The sequence below is a fragment of the Drosophila novamexicana genome, unplaced genomic scaffold, assembly GCF_003285875.2.
Source record: "Drosophila novamexicana strain 15010-1031.04,08,12 unplaced genomic scaffold, DnovRS2.1 tig00004554-arrow-pilon, whole genome shotgun sequence".
Classification (NCBI taxonomy): domain Eukaryota; kingdom Metazoa; phylum Arthropoda; class Insecta; order Diptera; family Drosophilidae; genus Drosophila; species Drosophila novamexicana.
Window position 1 is genome coordinate 1745041 of NW_020825051.1, and position 23332 is coordinate 1768372.

Consider the following 23332-nt stretch of genomic DNA (forward strand, 5'->3'; position numbering starts at 1 on the left):
TTGCCCAAAACTCCGAACTTCGGCTGTCAACAAATACTAGAAAAGAGCTAAGCCCAAATAATATTTTATTCTTTATAAAAAACTGTTGAGCCAGCCACTGCGCCAAGCTATAAATAAGTTTGGCCCAAATATTGCATTTATGTAACCATATTTGGTAGTTGACAATTTTGGATAAAACTCAAATGTAGCCCGCATTCTTGTAAATGAAAATATGCACGGCTTGCGATATTTTCAGTACAGCGGGCAATTGCAGATTGGAACTTGAATTTTTACCATTAAGAGTATAAAAACATAAAAAATATATGTCAGGTTTAAATTAAAGTCTGTGCTTTAAATGTGGAAAACTCGCATTGCGGGCCGAACCTAAATGGTTGAATTGAATCCAACAAAAGGTCAAATATAATAAAAATATTAGTAATAATTATAATAATAATTAAATAATTAATTATAATATTTTTTTCATATAAAATATAAAATAACAGTCTCTCTTAAAGCTGCTTTCATTGTGGCACAAAGTTTAATGACCCCTAAAGAATTACCTAAAGCTGCAATTTATGTCTATGTAATCACATAAAAATAAGTTGAATGTACGCATTGAATGACGACAATCGAGTGCGGGTTGAATAAACTCGTCTTCTATGAAATCAACTAAAAAAGAGATAAAAAGGATAAAGATATCCTTAATGCGAGAGTTGAGTGCACAGCCAACCAATTGCTGCCCCACAGTGCTTAGACGAAGGGCCAGAGACTGCCAATTCAAATGTACAGCAGCAGAACTGTTTATTGCTTATCTAAGTTAACAACAACAACAAAAAAGGAACTTACTAAAACTAGCAAGCTTATGTACAGAATGCAAATCCATTTTAAGAGCCAACTATGGACTCTTGACGATTTTTCAGTTATTGCTGCGACTGCAATTTCAGAAGCTTTGTCACAAAGCCAGCGCAGTTGCAACAACAACAGTTGTGTATGTGTTTGAGCGTGTACTGGTATGTGTGTAGTAGTGTCTAGTATGTGTGTGTGTACGTGTCTAGTGTGTGTGTGTGTGTCTGTGTGTGTGTGTGTGTCTGTGTGTGTGTGTCGTGTTGTGCCTACCAACAGCCCTGCATATGGTTGAGCTGCTGTATGGCCCCGCATCCGATACGATTTTGCATATAATCCGGAAAATTGCTCTGCAGCACTCGCATCGTATTCCGTTTGTAATCGGGCACCGCATGGGTAACCAGCTGGCATGTCTGGCTGCGATAGACGGGCTTGAAGTTGGCCTCCGCGAACGTGGAGTTGGTGTCCCAGCGATAGACCTCCGCGTCGCCCTCATTGCGGAAGAATATGGCCGAGCCATTGTCCGTGCCAATGATGACCATGCGACTCGGTTTTTTGCCCAGATCTGCAACACACAACCACAGATTTGTCTAATTAAGAACTACTTCCGGTGAATAGCAGCTGTAGGAACTTACCCAAAATGCGTCCATCGGCCACACCGCTGCGCAGGTATTCGGATTTCAGGGAGAAGAGTTTGCTGGTGCTCAAATAGGTGAAATACAGCTCTGTGGAGCCGCAGTCGCGGCGTATAAGCGCTATATAGAGCACATCCCGAGAACGACACCCCGCGGATACGGCCTTGGGCAGCACCACACGAAAGCCTCGATCCGCTTGCAGATTGTAAACGATTATTGCACGATTGGCCGCATCACTGACATAGATGAAGCAGCCGCCATCGGGCGCGTAATCCACCACCAGATACTGCAGTCGGGAGGTGCTTGAGGTGAGGCCCTCCAGCGAGACTGTTTTCAGAACTTTGCCGGTCTTTACGGACATGGCCACCACTTTGGGCGCACATTTGCGAACCGGCGTCTCCAAGGTGTTGACAATGCCCGTGTCCAGAACCCAGAGCACCTCATTTTGATCCACCACCAGATCGACCACGGACTGCAGCGCCTTGCAGTTGCCCTCCTCCTGCAGATCCCAGCAGGGATATGGCTTGAAGGTCGTGGAGCAGGTGCCCGGCAGCACATTGGTCTTCACCAACGTCGCCGGCACACCCTTGCGATAACGCGGCAGCGCCAAGTAGATGGTGTCCCCAATCAGCTGGGCACGCGTGGCAATCACATTCTTGGCTATGTACTTGCCGGAGCTCTTGAATAAAGACTTGGTGCTGGCACAGGGAAACTCGAACTGCCCGCCCGTCCATTGTATGGGCTGTGTATCGGAGTGTGCGCGATCCGGCGTCCACAGTCCGTACTTGGTGCCCTGACCAAATGCGATGCGTGGTGCAATACAAATGGCCAGGAGCAGCCCCAGCCAGTGGGCAAAAAAGAAGCGCATCTCTATGCTTGAGTATTTGGGCGTATGTGGCTGACAATATATATTGACTGAACACCAAGTTAACCGAGTCTAGCGTCTTATATAAGCCATAGAAGCGACCAGAAATGCACGACGTGCTGCAAGCCAATTTCTCAGATTGCAAACAACTTTTTCGTAGTGGAAGAACCTTGACGGCCTGACTGAAGAAAAAAGCCAAAAACAAACTGTTCAAAAGTTGACTGTTTAGTTGTGTGCGTGTGTGTGTATGTGTGTTTGTGTGTGTCCAATTGCATTAAAAATAATTGAAATAGTTCACGCGCAGAAGCCACAGTAAAGCAATCAAAATTAAGCACTAGACGACATATGTGCATATATTTTTATGAGAGAATATATATGCAGCTCATGCTGCGACTAATGAATATAATCACTCACCCATACACACACCCTCACACACACTCACACACTCTCACACACACAAATGCACAGCTGGAAGCTTGGGCCAAGCCAGCTAAGTGCGTTCTTATTGCAAGCGCCAATCTACGGGATAATTTGAGCTAATTTTCAATATGCACTACAAATTAATTTGCCTTTGGGTAATTTTCCACAGCGAAAATGCGTTTAATTGGCATATTAGTGAAATTGTGCTTGAAATATGGCCAAGATATAATTTAAATGGCTTCTCATAACTCAATCCATATATGCATCAGCGCTCAGCTGCAATATTATTAATAGAGTTAACTTATCATGTGATTGCTTTAACTACATCAAATCCTAACACAGGCAGCACATCTGCTACTTTCCCAAAGAGGGGCATAAGAAGACGAAAAAGAAGAAAGGAAAATAGCTTTCAAGCAGCTCAACAGACAACGCCCGAAGTGTTTGCAACATCGCGACATGTTTGGCATGCCAAAATGTCAGGGTACGCCCGCATATGTACTGCCAGTAAATCCCTCCCCCTATGCTGTCGTGATTTATTTGCTCACTTTTCCCCCACTCACCACACACATTCCTCACCTTGGTAGTATGGGAAAAAAATATTGATGACAAGCACTTCCGGGCTGCCTGCCCGTCTTGCCCCACATAATTTATGCAAACATTAGCTTACAGCCCGGAGAGATAAGAGACAACAACTGAATTGAGCACTGACCAACCTCTCGATTAGACACGGCAGAAATTCCTCCTGCCTCCCGGCTATTTACCCTCCGATTATTTGAACAGTTTTTATTGCCGGTTTAACGAGGCGTATACGTCATGTGCAGAGACACTTGGCCAACGGCCATCGACTCTCTACAATCTGGCACAATTTTTGGACAACTCGAAATGTTTGTTTAAAATACTTCAAATATGCCCAATAAACGTCCAATTGAATACGCAAATTGCCTTAAATGTTATTTGATTTTTGCCTAGTTGTTGTTTTTGTTTTCTTTTTTCGCTCGATACTTTCCTGTGTCTCTTTTTATAGAGGAAAAAATCATATAAATATTGACTGTGGTCACGTTTGCTTTGGCTTTGGCTCTCTGTTAAATGGGTCGTTAAACTTGCTGGACGCAGCGATTTTTTTCTGTTTTGTGCCGGGGCAGGGGCCAAAAATTCACATAAATTATAATAACGTTTCCAAAATTTCTGGCTACCGATTTCCCGATTGCATTTTTGTTGTTTATCTAGGGTATAAAGGCGACTTTGGGTCAGTGATGGATAGTACAGTAGATATAAGATAAAGTTTGGGCATTGTGAGCTGGCGTGTTGGCAAAAAATTAAAGCTTTTATAATTATTATATAAATAAATAAAATGGGCGGAAATGGTGTGTATTTGCCTACGAACGAAAATAGTCCGTTTATTGCTGACTATTTTGCTGGAAGTTTCCTAACGTATTTATTATTGAATAATATATTTATTATACATATTATTATGTCAAGTAAACAAATGAAAATTTTTTGTTAAACATGCGACTTGCAGATTGCTCCGATTATTAATAGACTCTTCTGTGTGCTTTCTGTTTGCAGACTTTGACAAAAACCTATTTTCTAGGGTATTTAGACAATCGTGCACGTGATTAGCATTAAATTGGGGTGTATTATTATTATTATTATTTTGTTATTTAGCTTGCCGCATAATTTATGTGCCATGCCTTTGTGTTTTGTTTTCGCATTCGCTTTCTGTTTCTGTTTTCGCGCTTTCTGGTTCTGACTTTATTTGGCCGGCAAAGTTTTTATGTTAACGTTCGCTTAAAGTTCTTGATTTTTATTTGGGCACATACTCAATTTGTCGCATTAAACGATTTGCCAAAAATTAAGCACAAAACGCTTTGTTTTGATTGTTTTTCCCTTAAAAACGTTGCACAATTGAACACTGTCCACAAGAAATATCAATTTAGTTGACTTGTCTGTAAATTGCAAACAGAAATATTTTTGGCATTAAAAAGCAGACCATCACACATATGCTCATATATGTGTATATATTTTCGTACTGTATTCATATTTCTACGCATATGCCGGGCCATATTTATATGACTTGCATTTACACTGGCAAATTTTTGTTTTATATTTTTGCTGTTGTTGTTGTTCTTATTGGTTTTATTTATGAAAACGCATAAATATTTATCTACGACTCGTGCAGCTCGAATGATGCCACAGACAAGCGAACGCCCACACATGCTACAAATGTCGATGGCTTTGTGTATTATACATTTTCAGATTACCATCAAAAAAACGAAAAAAAAGGCAACTTATGACAGTTTATTAAAATGAATTTCACACAAATTCAATCTGCATGTCATTTTACATTGTGCGACTCTAGAATGGAGACTGAAGGCCAAAGACCGCAGCCTTTACGGAAGGGTCAGCTTTCTCTGCTTTGCCCAGTTTAAATTTATCCCAACGTTGTGTTTTTCTAAATGTAATTTAAAAGGGACAGACTGTAGCGTATCTTGAGCATAATGCAATGCATGTGCTGTCCACAGACCCAGGTCTAAACAAAGCCACACAGCTTCACCCAGCTGGACCCGCACACTGTTTTTTATTTGCTTTTTGTGGGCGCAAGAAAGGGAAGGGAATATAATGGGGCTGCAATGCTTATGAATGGTCACGAATTGTTAACGACCCGCTGTTGCCCAAAACCCAGAGCAGAGGTCAACGTCACACACACCTTTAATGGAGCTCTTAAAATTGTTGAGCATGTGGAAAATAAAAAATAAATAAAAATAATTCCAGGGGGCACCCGGATTTGAACCGGGGACCTCTCGATCTGCAGTCGAATGCTCTACCCCTGAGCTATACCCCCATATAAAAAGCTCATAGTTAGAGCTGTTTTTGTTATGAAAGTCTAAGATAAATAAAATTTTAGCACAGCAGCAGCTCGAAGTGTTTGCTTATCAAATTTCTAAATTATCAGCTAGTTGTCTTTTACTAAATGTCGCAACATTTATAGTTTTAAATTTCAAAAGAAATTCCTTTAAAATGCCTATCACGTGGTAAAAGTTATCTCGACACTTGACAACACGCTCAGTTTCTTGTTAAATATGGCAAAGAGCACATGTTTCTCTCACCTAACTACAAAACAAACTCAAAGTTGATATATATATATATACACAACACAGGCAAAAACTTTGCTATTGACACCCAACTAGTTGGCAAGTTTTGGGGCAAAAGAGTTTCGACAGCCTTCAACATGGAAGGACAGGCAATTTTGGCAGCTTGAAGTACGCTGCTGAAATTTTTTTAAATAACTAAATACACAGTTGCATGTTAAATTACATGCAGAGCAAGAGTTTGGCATGGGCCACAATTAATATTTGAATTGTGCAAATTGCACACGCGCTGCAAACATTTTTTCGCTGTTAACTTCCGCAAAGTGCTCTTGTGGCTGGCATGGACCGGACAGCGGGTAGGGGGGAAGTGCCACCATGGCAGTTTTGTGCGCTTCCGTTGTTTCACAAAATGGCGCGAAGCAGACGTGCTGGCTGACCAGCGCTGCACCCGTATGTGTGTGTGTGTGTGTGCGTGTGAAAGTTGATGAGACACATGTTTCCTCATGTTTACCAGACGACCTTGCCCCAGCGCAGATGAGCCAAAAGCACACGCGCCAAATGCCACAAATTAAGCATCGGCTATAAATATAAATGTGCCAAGCGGCGCAACAGTTTTACATAATCGAAAGCAGCCACAGACAAACCAGCTGCAGCTCCACATCAAATCAGTTTAAAGCAAGTGTTCTTTTTCTTTATGCTTTATAAAATGGCTGCACTGCTGCCATGGCTGCTGCTCTCGCTGATAGCGGTCACCTGTGCCGCCTACAGTTCCTCGCTGGACGACTCCACGAGCAGCTCTAATGCGAACTCAATTGGCGGCAGCAAATGCGATAAGAATCCGCTGGGCGAACTCACCTTTCAGCTAAGCGGCAGCAATCTTCACTGGCCCTGTGATTCTACAAAGAACATTTATGTGCAATCCGGTCGCTATGTGCCCAGAAATGTGATCGTGACACGTGCGCAACTGCAGCGGGATTCGGCATTTGTGGCGCTGCCACGTTACAAGCAAGGTGTGCCCTTCACCCTGGGCAAGGTGAATCTGAAGAAGGGCGAGTGTTTGGCCAAAATAGCGCCATATCCCTGCTGGGCCATACAGGAGGAGGGCAACTGCCAAGCGCTGCAATCCGTTGTCGATGTGGCTGTCGATCAGAATGTGAGTGCCATTCAATTTGTTATACCTTTCAGGCCAACATGTGGCTCCAGTGAGAGCCGCATCGTTTTCAATACGCACACACACACAGATTAACAAGCCAATTTAGCCGGGAATTCAATTTTTTCTTTAAACCCGAAACTTGCCACGCAATTTTGTATGCATGCAAGCGCATGTGCATAAAAAATATACACTATGCGTTTTTTTCTTCTTTTAAATCCTGGCTACTTCAGCATAATGTTTTTTTAAATTAAATAAACAGAATGCATATGCCAAAAAATTTCCATTAAATGGAATTTTTTAGGAGACAACACAAAAAGCACAATCTGTGGATTGCCTCAGTTCAAGGTTTACAATTTTTATGAACAGCATAAAACAAGCCGATAATTGAACAGGTTCAAATTTTAATTGACATTTCAATTAACCATTTATCTTAATTTCTTATCAACACAAGCGCTTAACAAATTACAATTAGCTACTATCTTAAAGCTACAAAAGACCAAAAAATATTTAACATGTTTCCAAAACAAATGCACATAAAAATCCATTTATTTTTTATTGGAAATTTATTTTCTTGTGTTTTGTCGAGTTCATTTCCTTGATCTTTAATTTGTATCTCAAATTAAAATTTTTTTCAATTTATAAATTATTTCAATTGCATTTTCACATGTCAAATTGCCTTTAAGCCAAATGCAATTTCTGCATCGTATTTAAACAGAATTCATCCAGTAATAAAAACAATGAAATATACTGCATGTGAATACATATTGTACGTATATAATAACAATAACAACAATTGGCACGCGAATTTGTTTATTTGCATTTTAGCAATTTCACACAATTTATATGCATTGTTTTGAACTTTAAATAATTTGTTGTTGCTGCTTATTATTTTTGCTGATGCGCATAAAAAATAAATTGATTGTGCCAGAGAGCTAACACATAAATGTTTTGACTCATAAAAATACCAGTCATGTCTCAATTACAATTGATATATTTAAAATGTCATAAAATTAATGCTTTTTATGAATTACAGGGTTTGCTGTGGGCCTTGGATGTGGGCATTGTCAATACGCTGGAGCAGCCCATACGCCGTTGCAGCCCCAAAATTGTGGCCATTAATACGGCCAACAACAAGGTGGTGAAAAGCATCGATCTTAGCGATTTGGTGACCTCCGAAAGTCGTTTGCAGTTCATTGTCGTTGATTACTCCAAGGATAACAAGCCTTTCGTGTAAGTAAATTTAAACCCAATTAAACTAGGAAGCGCGGTACAACAAAGTTTAAGTACACAGAAATAAGCTACTATTGCTAAAACAAAATGACTTAAATAACATTAAGAAAGAGACCCCACTTGTATTCGTGAGAATTGCATAGAAGGGCATATTAATGCACATCTAACTTTCTCTCTTAGTCAATCGCTCTCACTCACAGCTCCTGTCTGTCTCTTAACAATAATATATTTTTAAACAATAGTAAGACTATGAAAACCACAGGGAAGGGCATTTGCGAAAGCAAGAGAGAACAAAATAATATAGTAATATGGGGCTGAGAGCTATTGCCCATGATTTAGAAGAATGCTAAAACTCGAAATTTCTGGAGAAGTACAAATCAGAAAAGTTTTCTTTACACAAACTCACATTTCGACTGGCTCCACCCATATTTGTAAATAGGTTGTATTACCTCCTTCAAGAAAGTGTCAAACAGAACCGAGCAGAAGACAAGTGAATCATGTTCGATTGTTCCGAAATTGCAATCTTATCAGTTTCTTGGTTTCTCAATAAGCGCATTTATTTTTTAATCGAATTGTTAGAATTTTAACAATTTCCAATTTAAATCTTTCTTCTCTTTCTTCCACTTGCAGCTATGTAGCAGATGCAGGAGCCCGTAGCATTCTTGTCTACGATATTACGGGTAACAAATCGTATCGCATTGTACTGCCCCGCGCCACGGCACCGAGCAATGATGTGCTCTATGTGGCCCTGACTGCCAAGCCAGATGGCACCTCGACGTTATTCTTCAGCTATCTGAGCTCGTCGCGTCTGTACTCGATAAAGGGCGAGTATTTGCGTGTGGGTCAGGGCGCCGGCTCCATCATAGATGTGGGACCCAAGCCTTACGGCAAGCAGGCGGTGCTGCTGGGCGCTGATGGTGGCACCTCGCTCTTCTTCCGCTACAAGGGCGAGAATGACATTTATCTGTGGGACTCGGAGACCTGCTTTAAGGCCTCCAATTTACAGGAAGTGCAACGCGGCGGCGATTGTCGCCTATCCACGCAGGTGCTGCCGGGACACAAGCGCTTCATGTGGGCGCTCGAGAGTAATTTCCATGATTTCATATCGGATCGCACTGGCTGCAATGGCGCCTCCATTGTGCTGCATCCAGTTGTGCGCGAATGCGATGATTGAGTCCCCAGAGTTTCTTTCGCTCTCTGGTTGAAGCCTTGCCTCATTTTATTAGTCATAAGTTTTGTTATTGTATAAATTAAAGATTCCTAAAGTTCAACATTGGCCCACAACACAAGTAAATTTGGACTCATCAAAGATCAAACCCTGGTCACAGTTGAGACGCTCCATAGTAGCACCCTTATTCTGGCAGTGATAAAAGCGATTGCAATCGGTCAAATCCGCCACCAATCCCCAACGCTGGCATTCGCCATTCGTGATCTCTGCATAATCGCTACCAGCTGGCGGCCGTCCGTGACGGCACATGAGAAAGTTGGCATCAAAGTAACTGCCCTCCGGACACTTTCCATCTTTCAGTGCTCCGTTCACGCAGTAGTAGTATGTGTATATTGTTTCCCCAGGATAGAGCATGCCATTGCGGCAGGCTGGCGAAACCGCAGCTAAAATCACCTGCAAGTGCAAGGTAACTACAGATACCAATAGCAGAAATAACAGGTTACGAGAATTCATTCTTGAGACTATGCCTGGCGACTGCTTTCAGCAGCAGCTTAAATACTGGAGGTTCCATATAAGTCCGGAAATGTTGGAGTATTAATTAAAAGATATGCACTTAGCTGGCTGGCATTAAAAAAAAACGAGAAAGAAAGGCTATCTCCGGCACGCCGAAGATCTAATACCCTTGCAGACCCAACCTTTTCATAATGCTTATAGTGCTTTGCCCGTATCTAAGAAGCACAGGGAAAATAGTTAATGCCGAGATATCTTGATAAACAAAATGTTTTTTCATACAACTTAATTTTCGACTGATCGTTCCTATGGCAGCTATATGATATAGTGGTCCGATCCATCTGGTTTTCACATATGTGCTGCGTACAACAGAAAGAGGGACTTCTGCAAAATTTCATTAAGATAGCTTTAAAACTGAGCGACTAGTTCGCATAGAAACAGACAGACGGACAGACGGGCAGGCGGACATGGCTCTATCGACTCGGCTGTTGATGATCAAGAATATATATACTTTATGGGGTCGCAGATGTTTCCTTCTATGCGTTACACATTTCACGACAAAATTATAATACACTCTGCAAGGGTATAAAAAACTCAGAAAAATACACGGCAAGAACTCTAATATATTATATGAAACTGGGAACGGTATATATATATATTGCAAAGCAGCTAGATACATTATCATGACTTTATTATTGGTTTTATAGCCCAAACTTTTATTTTTAATGTGATCAGAACAGGAGCATCAAGCCTAGGCGAGTTTGGGCATACATACGCCACCGGTTCCATCAAAGCTGGTGCCCTCGGGGCATGTGTAGTAGCTCAGTTCACCATTCAAGCAAAGCAGATATCCATGCTCAGTATCTGCGGCATAGAGCTGAAAGTTGTCACAGGTCTCCTCCTCCTTAATACATACGCTATCAGACAGATCGAAGTAATAGCCTACGGGGCATTTCTGATAGATAAGCGTACCGTCGAAACAGAAATTAAAGCCATATTTCGTTTCTGCGGGATAGGACATGCCCTCTTGACATATCTCCGACTCCTTAAGGCACGTTCTTGCGATAGCATCGAAGTTGTAGCCCACGGGACAGCTTTCATAGCTCAGATCTCCATTGATGCAGGAGAAGTAACCGTTGATCGTATTTGCCGGATAGAGAATACCTTCCTGGCAGACGGTCAACATCTGAGCTGGGGCAATTCTCTTCGTGTTCACGGGCCTAATGCAGCTGTGGCCATTGAAAGTGTAACCATCGCTGCATTTCATCATCAGCGGATAGAAGATGTCCTGGCCGCCCTGTTTATCCTTTTGACAGACATAGTAGTAGCTGCTGTTCGCGGCCCAGGCGCCTGTCTGACCCACATAGCTGCAGGAGTATTGCTTCTCCGTGCACTGCTCGCTCTCGCGGGGCATGCTGCAGCTGTGGGTGAGCAGGGAGTAGGCGGCACCGTTGGTGCATTGACGTGGCGTGTCCACGTTCTGTTCGTTGCAATCGTGATAGCTGCGGCAGTCGTAGGGATCTGGAAATATGCCTGGTAGCTGGCAGTAGAACTTGCCGCGCACGGGCACTTGACACTTTGGCTGCCAGGTGCAGCCAATTGTGCCCTCATCGCTGCAAAAGAAGCCGCGCTCCGTCTGACATTCGGTCATGGAGATTGTCTGCCATTGGCCATCCACATGCGAGCAGAAGCCCAGTGTGGAGCAGTCGACGCACACAAAGCCGGCCAGGCGCACTTCCTGGCAGGGATTAGTCACAAGCTCAGCAGAATCAATACCCAAGCTGCTGTTAACAATGCCAGCCTGGCAACGAACTAGACATCCCAGCAGAAGAAGCGGCAACAACTTAGGAAAACTCATTTTAAAGACTGTTGGCTGGGAGTGCTCCAAGCAGATGCTTAAATAGCTAAAGATAAGCATTCGCGGCAGGTGTAAAACGCATAATTAAAAGATAATGGTTGATGGTTCATTAAAGTCACAACAGTACAAAGATTGACAAAATTCACTTAAATACTATTTGAAATTTAGCATGTGCCCAGTACACAGGCAGATTGCTCCGGTCGGTAAAAGGTGCCAGAGGGACACTCCAAGTGGCGCATCTCTCCGTTCACTGCGGAGCAATAGTAATACTTATGGCAATCGTTCATATCGGCTATGAGACCCACATGTTCGCAGGCGATCGGCAATACGGTGAAGCCATCATCATTGGGGTCCACAATCTCTGGCTGAGTGGTTGGCACCACAGGCAAGTTGTTTCCAGGACGACACACGAAGTCCGCAAAGATCTCGCCATCGTTGCAGCGATGCAGCGAGGGGTAAATGACCACAGTATCGTTTAGATTTTGGTTAACCGTCGACTTGCACACGTAAAAGATATTGGGATTACTGGGCCAGGCGGCGACATATCCCACCTTGGGACAATGGTACTGCGGTAGGGTGCACACGCTGCTCTGCAGCGTCATCGAGCATTGACCGGTTCGGGCATCGAAGGCCTTGTCATTGCCACAGTCGACGGCGGCAGCGACGAGGGTGGCGCCGACAAAATAGCACATATGATATTTCTGGCAATCATACGGATCTGGAAATATGCCCTGGGAGGTGCACTGAAAGTTGCCGACAATACCAAATGGATGGCAGGGGCCAGTGGCATTCGAGCACGTGCCCAGTCGCATATTACAAAAATACCCATTGGCCACATCACACGATTCAACGGGTATATTAACCCAGCCATTGGAATGTTGTACACAGGTGGCCAGCAGTTCGCATGACTCGCATATAGGTCCAGGTGTCTGACGGCCCTCACAATTGCTTGTTTCTCTGGGCTGGATGATGCGCGTGGTGACTGTGGCAGCAGTCAACAAATTGATGACGTTGAGCAGAAGCTGTTCACCGCAAATGGAATGAAAAAATATTTGGAGAAAAATCGATACAAATAAATCAGTTCAAACAACTTACCAAGCTAAAATGCAGCTTACGGAAGGACATGTTGATTGTGTAAAGATCAATATAAATTTGGGCACGTCTAATTGCTGCCAGCTGCTAAAATTGTCTGATTTGATAGCGTAGCTGGGAACTACAAAAACAGTTTGACTCACAACCCAAATATAGCAGACGTACAAAGGTAAAGATATCTTCTGCTCTGGCACTGGGCCGGGTGCCAGTCTTTATATCAATACGAACGTTCTGTCTGCAAGTGTGTGTGTGTGTGTGTGTGTAAATATGTGTGTCTAACATCTTGCGAAAGTTAAAAGTTGGGCAAAGTGAAAATCGTAACCATTACAACGGCCAGAGATTACAAACGAATGGAATGCTGCGCTGTTGAGCAAATGGGTTCATATTTACACAGAAAACATTCTGGCAAAATCTAAGCTTAGAAATGGCCTTGTGTATTTTATGCCAATAGCAGTTTCTAGTTTCACAAGACAAACATGAAGCACTTAAGTTGTATGCGCACTTTAGAAAAATTAAATATTTACATATAGAGGGTATTAATTGTTTTGAATTGCAACTGTCATTCAAAATATTAGAAACGAGCGCGTAATTCATCAATAGTATCAAAAAATGTGGCGTTTTTATCGACGCCGATTACAAATACTAGTTTTTTGGTATTTTTCTGAACGAAAATAGAATTTCAATTGAAATCTAGCATTTTCTAGTCGTGCTGTGCACAGGCACACCGACACATAACTCGCTCTAAACTGCTTCAATATTATCTTTAGAATTTCTAATGGATTTCGTACACGAATCTGTAGCCCTTGGCGTCGATTTACTCATCCTCGGCCTCTGTGTACGCGAATATGTGAACTACAAGACCACCGCGAAAGTTTTGAGGGTAAGCATGCAAGTTGCATTGCATGCATAGTCCTAATCAGCAATTCCCGTTACTTGCAGGAGGCGCCACAGTACAATATTGATGGTGATCTCAAGAACATTGTATCCCGGCAGCAGGATAAGAAGATACCGTATGCCGTAATACGCGGCACAGTCACGCCCATTGGCGTCCCATTGCGCAGCTCGTTTGTGCCCAGCGTGAGCGGGGTGCTCCAGATTGTGAAACTCCATGAGCATCGCGTGATGCGCGCATTTGCCGGCTTCTGGGCCGAGCAGCGTAAAATGTTGCACGAGAGTATCAACGAGATGCCCTTTGAGCTGACCAATCAGCAGCATGGCGTGGAAATTATAGATGCGATGAGTGCCGCTGTGCTGGATGTGGACGTTGTCTACGATAACTATGAATCCACATCGCTGTCGTTCTTCGATCACATATTTGGCTTCTTTACGGGAGTGCGGCAGAAGGGCCTGCAGACAACGGAACAAGTGCTGCGCGATGGTAGCTTCTTGACGGCCATTGGAGAGCTGGAAATGGACGGACAAACGCTGCGCATGCAGCCATCTAAACAAGGACCACTGTTCCTTACCACCGCCACAAAATCGACGCTTATTAAACGCTTTGAGGATGCCAAGTCCTCTATGCTGTAAGCCAAGGGATGACCGCTTTAAAGGCTTCTCTAATAATGTATGTATTCCATTCAAGCTTCAAAATTGTGCTGTGCAGCAGCATTTCCATGGTGCTGGTTGGCCTGATCGTACGCAAAATGTATCGCAAAAAGAAACAAGAACGCGAAGAAGCTAAGATCCGTAAGCGCCTAGAGCTGGAGCGCCGGGAACGTCGTGCACGCAATAGGCCACACACCCTGACGCAAGACCAGCTATGTGTTGTGTGCTCCACCAATCCCAAAGAGGTTAGCTAGTGAATCAGTGCAGTGCGTCTCGCTAACCTGTGCTTATTTTTTTCAGATCATCTTATTGCCCTGCGGGCATGTTTGCCTGTGTGAGGATTGTGCCCAAAAAATTGACATTACCTGCCCTGTTTGCCGCAGCAAAATTGACTCCAAGGCGGCTGCTTTTATTGCCTAGTTGTGGATCTCAGTCAAGATAGATCAACTGTACCTGTCTCACCACAAGTCTTTGTTACCGAGTGTGCAGTTTTACATATTCATAAAATTCGTTTCAAGTGTTGACCATTTAAAAGTTTTGTGTGGAATTTATGCACTGTTTGCCTGCATAATGTCTCTATACTCCCGCTGATGATCCAATAGCTTTAGAAAGACTTTGTACTTTCGATTATGCAGTTCCACTGTGTTGGCGTTTGGCATCAACAGTTGCCCAGTGCCGCCCATGGCCTTCGAGGCGCTCTATTAACGAGTTACAATTGAGATAATTATAGTTGGGCGATTGTTCTGTACACACCTCTAGGCTGTCATAGTGTCCGGCGGCAGCGGCGCCCAAGGCGGCCGCCCCCACCAATACCATTTCCTGTTCATCAGGAATCAAAGCAGGCAGATTGCAAATATCCGCATGGCATTGCACATAGAGTGGATTCTTGGCCAGGCCACCGCAAAAGAGTAGCGTCTGAAAAGCGGCGCGCTTATGCTGGTAAAGATTCTCGATGATGTGACGTGTGCCATACTTAAAATAGTCTATTATAAATACACAAATGAAATCGCACAGCGTTTAGATCTACTTACAGCTAGAGCCTGCACAAAGGCCAAATATTTGATAGCCAGCGAATCGACACCTCGAGTCATGTCTAGGCCAGTGATCTGTTTGGATAAAGAGCTGTCTTTATAAATATAGTCAAGCTTTGTAGACTTACTATGCCGCGCAGCGTAGGATCTGCTACGGGAGAGCGATTGCCATGTAGATCCGGCCACACATGCACATCCTGCGTCAGGCAGCTCAGCTCGCTCAGGCCACGTTTGACGGCCAGTTCCGGCAGCAACTTGTTCAGATGCTGGTAAATGTATCTAAAAGAATAAATATATGTGTACCAAGAAATTGAATAAATTTATTTGAATCTATTAACTTGTCCCCGCCTAGCTTCTCCTTCAGCTCAGGATAGCTTTCATGCGTTTTGAGCACATGATCAAGCAGATGGCCGGCAATCGATTGACCGCCCTCGTTCAAGAAGTAACCCGGTATGATGGCATCTTGGTACGGACCCCATACACCCTGGGCAAAGCAGGCATCGCGTGTAATGCTCATATGGCAAGTGGATGTGCCTGCAATTAAAGCCATTTTGCCCTGCACGTCGTCGTCTCCTTCATCGGGACGGCACCCAAACATGCCCAGTGCACCGGCGTGTGCATCAATCAGCGATGTGCTGACCACGGTGCCCACGGCCAGGCCCAACTCTGAGGCGGCTCGCTGAGATAAGCCTTTGCCCACAGGCTTACCCGGCGGCTGCACATCGCTGCCAAGTGCCGCGAACTTGTCACGCGTCAGCTCCTCCAGATCGGCGCCGCGTAGAAAGTCAGCGCTCCAGTTGTGGGAGGCTGCATCATAGTTCCATTTACACACCACCGAGCAAAGCGAGCGAGTGTCCGTATCTGTTGCACGCCAGGTCAGAAAGTCCGGCAAATCGAATGCCCGCCAAATACTTCTATATGTCTGCGGCAAATTACGCTTCAGCCACAGCAATTTGGGTATCTCCATTTCCAGCGAAACCTGACCGCCCACGTATTTCAAGAGCGCATGCTTGGCAGCATTTATCTCGTCCGTCTCCAGCTCAGCGCGATGATCCATCCATAGAATGATATTTTGTTCGGCCGCGCCGCTCTTGCTCACCGTCAGGGGTGCTCCATTAGCACCCAATATGACCAGGGAGCAGGTTGCATCGAACCCAATGCCCTTCACTTGCGTCTTATTGACACCGGAAATGACATGCTGCAAATAAACGGCAAAGCTGGGTTAATCTAATCTCTAAAGGCTTTGGAGGTTATCAGTAGATGTCTAAGTTGTACGCCAATTTTACCTTGACAACCTTACAGATTGCATACCAAATATCTTCACTCGATTGCTCGTAGAAGTGCGGCTCTGGTGTCCAGGTTTTGATCGCCTCTACTGCTTGCTGCTCCACTTGGCCTTTGGCATTAACTAGCGCTGCCCTCGCACTGCCCGTGCCCACGTCCACGCCCACAAAGTACGCCTGCTCGGACATAGTGCTGTTGGCGCCTGCTCTGCTGCTATAGTAATTTGTATTGCCTGCGCAATTTGCGGTCAAATAAATGTTATTAAACCAAGCCCGACGAACGCCCAACGCTGACTGATAAGAAACTCGAGCTGCCTGTGGAAACGTGGGGCTTGTACCGCTACCGGTTTGTGAAAGACCTCTCGCAAATTGTGTTGAATAATTTAGTTGTATTGTGCCTGGGACTGAGGCGGAGGCTTGGCCTGGCTGACGCCCACCTATGTTATTGAAAGATAAAAGCAGTAGCTGCCTGTGCCAGCCATTTGGTAATTTTATCAAAGTTAAATTAAACATATTCATTAGTCTTGAAATTATACCAACTACTAATTTAGCTTGAATTTGAAAGCACAACTGATCAATTTGACAAAATCATTTACTAATTAATAACTGTTTTATAAGCATTACGCTGACTTACTTGAACTTCCTGCAGCTACGGCCGTCGCTCGCATACTGAAGTCTCGTTCTCGAATGCAGCTTATATATTCAAATATTCAAATTGTAAACAGTCCGCGCGCATTCGCCCCCTCTCTCTCTCTCTTTCTCTCTCCCACTCAATACCTTTCTCACTTGTTATTGCTCTGTGTCATCTACCAATTGCAGCAGCTGCTCTCGTTATTCAAGGTCAGTTGGTTTTCACGATCAACACGTTTTGTTAGTTCTCACGTTTAGTCCATCACAAATGTGAGCTCAGGCTTTTTAACAGTCTGGCAACTCTGCGCCGCATCTCATGTCTATCGCGGCGTTTGTTTACAATGGTGCGCATTAAAAATCGGTAAGTTGATTAAATAAATGATATTATTTATGACACACACCTTTATTACGATTCATCCTTGTCGCTTATCAGTTATATAGCCGTGCAAGTTGTACCATATGCGCCTGTTAAGAGCCTGCGCCTCAACGACCATACGCTGACCAAATGCCTGCTGCAAAATATAGAGAAATACTACGGTGTGTACGGGCTGGGCGTCTTGGAGCACGGTTTCCGTGTGAAATACTGCAATGAGCGCACTAAAATTGCAATTATACGCTGCCTACATCGCGGACAACGATATGTGTCAAGCATATTGCCGCTGATAACGTTGGTAATTACGTTAGATATGTAGCACGTGCGCGGCATTTAACTATACGTACAAATTAATATATATATTGCAGATAGGCGACGTGCGCGCCAAATTCCGCACTCTTTACACGGGCGCCACCATCATACAATGCAATAAGTTTATAATTAAACATCAGCGACAGTTCTTGGACCGCATGATGGGCCAAGTGGCATCGGCCAAGGAGCGCCAGGATCTGTTCAAGCGCGTCATGGAGCTCGACATGGACAGATAACATGGAGGTTAAGCAAAATGATTTATGTATACTTAAGCATAGTGCATAGTTTTCTTATAGAATATTGTTGTTCCAATTCGACTAAAAGTTAAATTTAAGGTTTTTTTGGTACACTCGATGCTTATACTTCAATAAGGAATTTGCGACTCGGCGAACGAGATAGTCTCGCACTGAATTGCTTGAGCCTGTGCTGCAAATCCGTGAAGGTCAGTTTGTTCTTCTTGCTGTAGACATTCAGATAAATACCCAGCACAACGATGAGGCCGGACCAGATGTATCTGTTAAGAGAAAACTTGATTTTTACGGGAGACCAAGAGATTACCAAGGCATCTACTTACTGCACTGTGAAGGGTTTGCTGAAGAGCAGGAACGAGAAGGCTATGGTCACAGCCTTGCGTGCGGTGGTCACTGTTGCGGCTAAGGGAGCGCCGCTGCTCCTAACTAAAGCCAGCACGAATTGTATTCCCAAGTAGCCTGAGAGACTAAACAGAAAGCCGTAGCCAAACGTTTCCAACGGATGCACCAGACAGAAGGCGAATCCACTGAAAAAGTTGCCGGTAAGCAACATAATCACAAACAAATAGACAAAGCCCAGTCCATAGGAATAGAAGACCACCTCGCTGCTGGGCGCTTTATGCTCGCGCATAGCCTTCTCTTGGACGTTGCCGATGGCTGCATCACACAACAGGGCGCCGGATATCATGGCGACGCCCAGGGGATTAAAATTTGGTGTTAGCTGCGAATCGGCCAGTGTGAACCAGGCCAAGCCAATGCACATTGCCGTTGCGGCAGCAAAGTCAAGTGGTCCGTAGCGCTTGCCCTGTATAATGATGCTGCCAACCAGCACTGGGATCAGCTTGCAGCACTTGAAGATCACCTGAGTGGGGTAGTTGAGATAGCCGAGACTCGAGTTTGACAGTCCCATTGTGCCCAGCGTCAATGCAGCAAGCACAAAATATGTGCGCAGAGGAATGCATCGTGGTGCCGGCTCAAGGCTCCAAAGTGTTCCGCCTTGCGTCCGATAGGACTCCAAACGACGCTCTACCAATCCGAAACCGATGTAGTAGCCAAACTGCACCAGCGTGAGAAACCAGCCGTATGGCTTAAAGCCCTCAACCGTAAAGATCAGCTCTTGCAGATATCCATAAATAATATAGAGTATGAAAACGCCGGCACAACTGAGCAAAAATTGCGTTGTTCGATTGTAGTGGCTCAGGTCAAAGCAGAGAATGCGCACTTCTGCCGGTGGTGACTTTGACGCGGATGATGTTTTACGCTGAGAGGTGGGAGGGGAGGCGAAAGCGGAAGCCGCCGTCTGCTGCTGGCCATTGCCAGTGCCGTTGATGCTGATAACGTCGTGTCCGTTGCCTGCTTGGCTATCGCCCACCATTGTTCGAGTGGTCGGTCACACTGTATGAGTGTGTGTGTGCGTGTGTTTTTATCACAGTTTCGGTGTGTATTATTTTAATTACTGCCACGCAAAGCTAACGTTTTTACGCATTCACGTTTGCATTGGTGCATAGTTCTGATTATGCATTTCTCTTTGTTACATCATCACCATAATGTAACGCGGCTTTTAGTAACAACTTTTGTTTTTTAATAGTGTTAGCTACGCGTTTGTTTATTCTGATGTTTGTGGCCACTCGATAAATGCAGTTTTCGATCATTTAAACTCGATATATTATTAGTGTGTAGTGCTGCCAGACCGGGTAAATTTCCCAAAATGCACCAATATCAAAAATTATGGTCACCCGAACTTCTAATATTGGTCACACATTAATGTTGCCAGCCAGTTGTTTTCCATTAACTATCTGGCCATACTACATACTCTTAAAAACATCATTTCGTCATTTAGCAGCTCTCGCTTTTTGTTTCATTTTAAAAATGGCAGACGTAGAAAAGGAGCCTGAGAAGACCATTGCTGAGGATTTGGTTGTTACCAAATACAAATTGGCTGGAGAAATTGCAAATAGTAAGTAAATAATTGAATGTAATTAAGAAATGCGTTGCAGAGTGAAAGTGAAGTCAAATTTTTTCTGCATTTACTGTCGGCCGCTACGTGTAGCCGACAACAATGGAGCTAACGAAGACGTCGGCGCTGACGCTGACGTCGCCGTTGCTTGAAGTAGCCACGCGGCGGTGTTCGCGGGATATGCGAGAGCATAGCGTGCATAACCTCAAATTTTTCAGGTGTTGAATTCAATGCCTAAATACAAACTTAAGACAATAAAGGTTGCGATTATAGCTTTTAGAGCTTCAGTTTAATAAAAACCTGAAATGCCTACACGAAATTGCAATGCTAATATGAGACTCACAGTGCCACGCGAGACATACAAAAACTCGTTTTGCATAGAACTAACTCGACTATTTCTGTTTCGATGTGTTTAATTTTAGAAACACTGAAAACGGTTATTGGACTCTGTGTGCCGGATGCCTCTGTGAGGGAAATTTGCACCAAGGGCGATAATCTGCTGACTGAAGAAACCGGCAAAGTAAGTTCCAACTTAATATTTGCACCAACGAACACAAGCGAAATAAGTCCAATGATTAAAACTAACGCAATTGAGGGCCTCTGCGTGCGCTACTGCGCTGCGGGCCGGCAGCATGTGTGCGCTGTAAAAGGCCGCGTGCTTCCTGCGTGCGTTGAATTTTCATCCACGTGCGTTTTTGGCGCTGGCCTGCGGCGCTTGGCGCGCGTGCTCTGGGGCCCAAAGATTCACAGATTATGAGATCTGAGGACGCTTTGGCATCCAGCCAAATGTCATTGTTTCTATTATAAATCGATTAACACACTGCCTTCATGTACCCTATCCTAGGTATACAAAAAGGAAAAGGAACTGAAGAAAGGTATCGCATTTCCGACATGTCTGTCGGTCAACAATTGTGTCTGTCACTTTTCGCCAGCTAAGAACGATGCCGACTACACGCTAAAGGCTGGTGATGTGGTTAAAATGTAAGTATTATTCACTCACCTGCCACATTCCGCTTTTATTTATTTACCCTGTTTCCTAACAGCGATCTGGGTGCCCACATCGATGGCTTCATTGCTGTGGCTGCGCACACAATTGTCGTGGGCGCCGGCGCGGATCAGAAAATAAGCGGCCGCCAAGCTGATGTTATACTGGCCGCGTACTGGTCCGTTCAGGCTGCACTGCGTCTGCTCAAGTCCGGCTCCAGCGTAAGTGTTACCGCCTATTTATAAGATTAGGAGGGGGTGCAGGCAACGGATTGTCTAGCGTATAATGCACAGCGCCAGCACATGTCAACACCTGCACAAAGCACAGGCGACAATTGGCGAAAGCACAGTCATAATATTCATGGCTGGGTCTCTGTTGATTGCCCACATATGCATGTATACATATTTATAGATAGATATAGTTCTAGTAATCCTTATACTGCAGGCAACGGAATGGCTGTTGACCTTCAATTTTAACTGGCACAGCACAGCTCAACGTCTGCATAGATCAATTGCGGCAATTTCGTGAACTGAACGAGTTTATACATAGAAATGTTTGGTCTTTACAATTGCACACAATTATAGAAAATCATACATAGTAGACTATGTATAGGGCTTATATTCAAATGTAAAATGCCTTTATTGTTCGCCTTTCTTTCAGAATTACTCAATCACCGATGCCGTGCAACAAATCAGCGAGTCGTACAAGTGTAAGCCCATTGAGGGCATGCTTAGTCACGAGCTGAAGCAGTTCAAAATCGATGGCGAAAAGACGATCATACAGAATCCGAGCGAGGCACAGCGTAAGGAGCACGAGAAGTGCTCCTTCGAGACGCACGAGGTTTATGCCATCGATGTTATTGTCAGCAGCGGCGAAGGCGTGGTAAGCAGTAGGTCTCTAGGGGACACTAACTTTATCACCAAACATTTGTTCGATGATTAAAAACACGCGCTTGAGGATTGGCATGGCAAGGAGATGGAGTTATTCATGTAAGCGCCTTGTGTGTTTGGCGAGTATCTATTTTAACAGCTCGGCACATGTTAGCTTCAGATCTGCGCCATAGCTGGCCCGAAGATTGCAAGATTATGAGATCTGAGAACGCATCGAAAACCATCGAAACATGTTGATTCGCTGACTTCGCAGCACTGTTAACATTTGTGTTTTTTGCAGGGTCGCGAGAAGGACACAAAGGTCTCCATTTACAAGAAGTCCGATGAGAACTACATGCTTAAGCTAAAGGCATCGCGTGCGCTGCTCGCTGAGGTGAAAACCAAGTACGGCAACATGCCCTTCAACATCCGCAGCTTCGAGGAGGAGACCAAGGCGCGCATGGGCGTCGTTGAATGCGTTTCACACAAGATGATTGAGCCCTTCCAAGTACTGTACGAGAAGCCTTGTAAGTCGCCACTTATTGATATGATGTTAGTTTTGCAAAACCTAATTCCGGATTTGGTATAACTCTTAAGCTGCCAACTACGGCCAGACATTTTGCTAGAACAAAGCTCAAAAGGCTTTGGCGTCTTCAGCAGTTGCCTCCTTATACATGGGCCTCAGTCTGAACATGCCATTGCTACAAAAGCATCTGAACCAATTTGTCCAAATGGGAGCCTATAATTTGTATAATTGTTTACTTGCAGCTGAGATTGTGGCACAGTTCAAACACACGGTATTGCTCATGCCGAACGGCGTCAATTTAGTAACCGGTATACCCTTCAATGTGGACAGCTATGTGAGCGAATACAGCATTGCGCAACCCGAACTGAAGGTAAATCGTAATTTCTGGTGATCTAACCTGACAATCTTATCTGTGGATTTTATTTTGTTGTTCAGGAACTGGTCGCACAGCCACTGGGACCTGTTAAGGGCAAGGGCAAAGGCAAGAAGGCGGCTGCCGGCAATTCTGCTGCGGCGACAAAAGTGGAATCGGCGCCGGCCGTTGAGACCAAGGCATAGGCCTCCCGGATACCATACAAAAAACGCCCCCTTAAAGCAACAAGAATGTGAACAATTGCGCTGCCCACTGCTGCCGCTCTATAAATTTTTACTATAGAATTCGTTGATTAGTAAACCAGAAAATCCATTTGACAACACAATTCGTTTTCGTTCCAAGAACTTTAAATTTC

At 44.3% G+C, this 23332-nt stretch overlaps 9 protein-coding genes and 1 non-coding gene across 11 annotated transcripts; 4 read left to right on the forward strand and 6 right to left on the reverse strand.

Moving 5' to 3' along the window:
- Positions 1-1091: 1091 nt before the first annotated feature.
- LOC115769451 (protein yellow) lies at positions 1092-2325 on the reverse strand. The gene is made up of 2 exons (XM_030714264.1): positions 1458-2325; positions 1092-1387 (listed from the first exon to the last, which is right to left on the reverse strand). The coding sequence occupies exons 1-2, from the start codon at positions 2323-2325 to the stop codon at positions 1092-1094; spliced, it is 1164 nt and encodes a 387-aa protein (XP_030570124.1).
- A 3187-nt stretch (positions 2326-5512) lies between these two features.
- Trnac-gca lies at positions 5513-5584 on the reverse strand. The gene has a single exon. It is a non-coding gene; the product is annotated as a tRNA-Cys (tRNA).
- Positions 5585-6537: 953 nt separating this feature from the next.
- Positions 6538-9411, forward strand: LOC115769780 (major royal jelly protein 1). Its single transcript, XM_030714745.1, has 3 exons — positions 6538-6984; positions 8018-8214; positions 8845-9411. The coding sequence occupies exons 1-3, from the start codon at positions 6538-6540 to the stop codon at positions 9386-9388; spliced, it is 1188 nt and encodes a 395-aa protein (XP_030570605.1). The 3' UTR covers positions 9389-9411.
- Positions 9412-9481: 70 nt separating this feature from the next.
- Positions 9482-11750, reverse strand: LOC115769452. Its single transcript, XM_030714265.1, has 2 exons — positions 10668-11750; positions 9482-9835 (listed from the first exon to the last, which is right to left on the reverse strand). Exons 1-2 carry the CDS (start codon positions 11748-11750, stop codon positions 9482-9484), a joined length of 1437 nt encoding a protein of 478 aa, XP_030570125.1.
- A 114-nt stretch (positions 11751-11864) lies between these two features.
- On the reverse strand, positions 11865-13313 carry LOC115769364. Its single transcript, XM_030714146.1, has 2 exons — positions 12846-13313; positions 11865-12772 (listed from the first exon to the last, which is right to left on the reverse strand). Exons 1-2 carry the CDS (start codon positions 12873-12875, stop codon positions 11915-11917), a joined length of 888 nt encoding a protein of 295 aa, XP_030570006.1. The 5' UTR covers positions 12876-13313; the 3' UTR covers positions 11865-11914.
- Positions 13314-13547: 234 nt separating this feature from the next.
- Positions 13548-14820, forward strand: LOC115769362 (mitochondrial E3 ubiquitin protein ligase 1). Its single transcript, XM_030714145.1, has 4 exons — positions 13548-13722; positions 13782-14365; positions 14425-14632; positions 14688-14820. Exons 1-4 carry the CDS (start codon positions 13618-13620, stop codon positions 14805-14807), a joined length of 1017 nt encoding a protein of 338 aa, XP_030570005.1. The 5' UTR covers positions 13548-13617; the 3' UTR covers positions 14808-14820.
- Positions 14754-17258, reverse strand: LOC115769359 (FGGY carbohydrate kinase domain-containing protein). 2 transcript variants are annotated; one of them, XM_030714141.1, is made up of 6 exons: positions 16705-17258; positions 15757-16616; positions 15547-15697; positions 15419-15493; positions 15141-15359; positions 14754-15085 (listed from the first exon to the last, which is right to left on the reverse strand). In XM_030714141.1, the coding sequence occupies exons 1-6, from the start codon at positions 17218-17220 to the stop codon at positions 14936-14938; spliced, it is 1971 nt and encodes a 656-aa protein (XP_030570001.1). In that variant the 5' UTR covers positions 17221-17258; the 3' UTR covers positions 14754-14935. The 2 variants fall into 2 exon arrangements, with proteins under 2 accessions (XP_030570001.1, XP_030570002.1); XM_030714142.1 differs by having other exon boundaries at positions 16730-16780.
- A 362-nt stretch (positions 17259-17620) lies between these two features.
- LOC115769365 lies at positions 17621-18262 on the forward strand. Its single transcript, XM_030714147.1, has 3 exons — positions 17621-17692; positions 17765-18002; positions 18073-18262. The coding sequence occupies exons 1-3, from the start codon at positions 17673-17675 to the stop codon at positions 18250-18252; spliced, it is 438 nt and encodes a 145-aa protein (XP_030570007.1). The 5' UTR covers positions 17621-17672; the 3' UTR covers positions 18253-18262.
- An 11-nt stretch (positions 18263-18273) lies between these two features.
- LOC115769361 (adenosine 3'-phospho 5'-phosphosulfate transporter 2) lies at positions 18274-19977 on the reverse strand. The gene is made up of 2 exons (XM_030714144.1): positions 18591-19977; positions 18274-18530 (listed from the first exon to the last, which is right to left on the reverse strand). Exons 1-2 carry the CDS (start codon positions 19640-19642, stop codon positions 18374-18376), a joined length of 1209 nt encoding a protein of 402 aa, XP_030570004.1. The 5' UTR covers positions 19643-19977; the 3' UTR covers positions 18274-18373.
- Positions 19978-20072: 95 nt separating this feature from the next.
- LOC115769360 (proliferation-associated protein 2G4) lies at positions 20073-23302 on the forward strand. The gene is made up of 8 exons (XM_030714143.1): positions 20073-20224; positions 20647-20744; positions 21069-21205; positions 21268-21430; positions 21870-22091; positions 22380-22605; positions 22847-22974; positions 23040-23302. Exons 1-8 carry the CDS (start codon positions 20137-20139, stop codon positions 23160-23162), a joined length of 1185 nt encoding a protein of 394 aa, XP_030570003.1. The 5' UTR covers positions 20073-20136; the 3' UTR covers positions 23163-23302.
- The last annotated feature ends 30 nt before the right edge of the window (positions 23303-23332 follow it).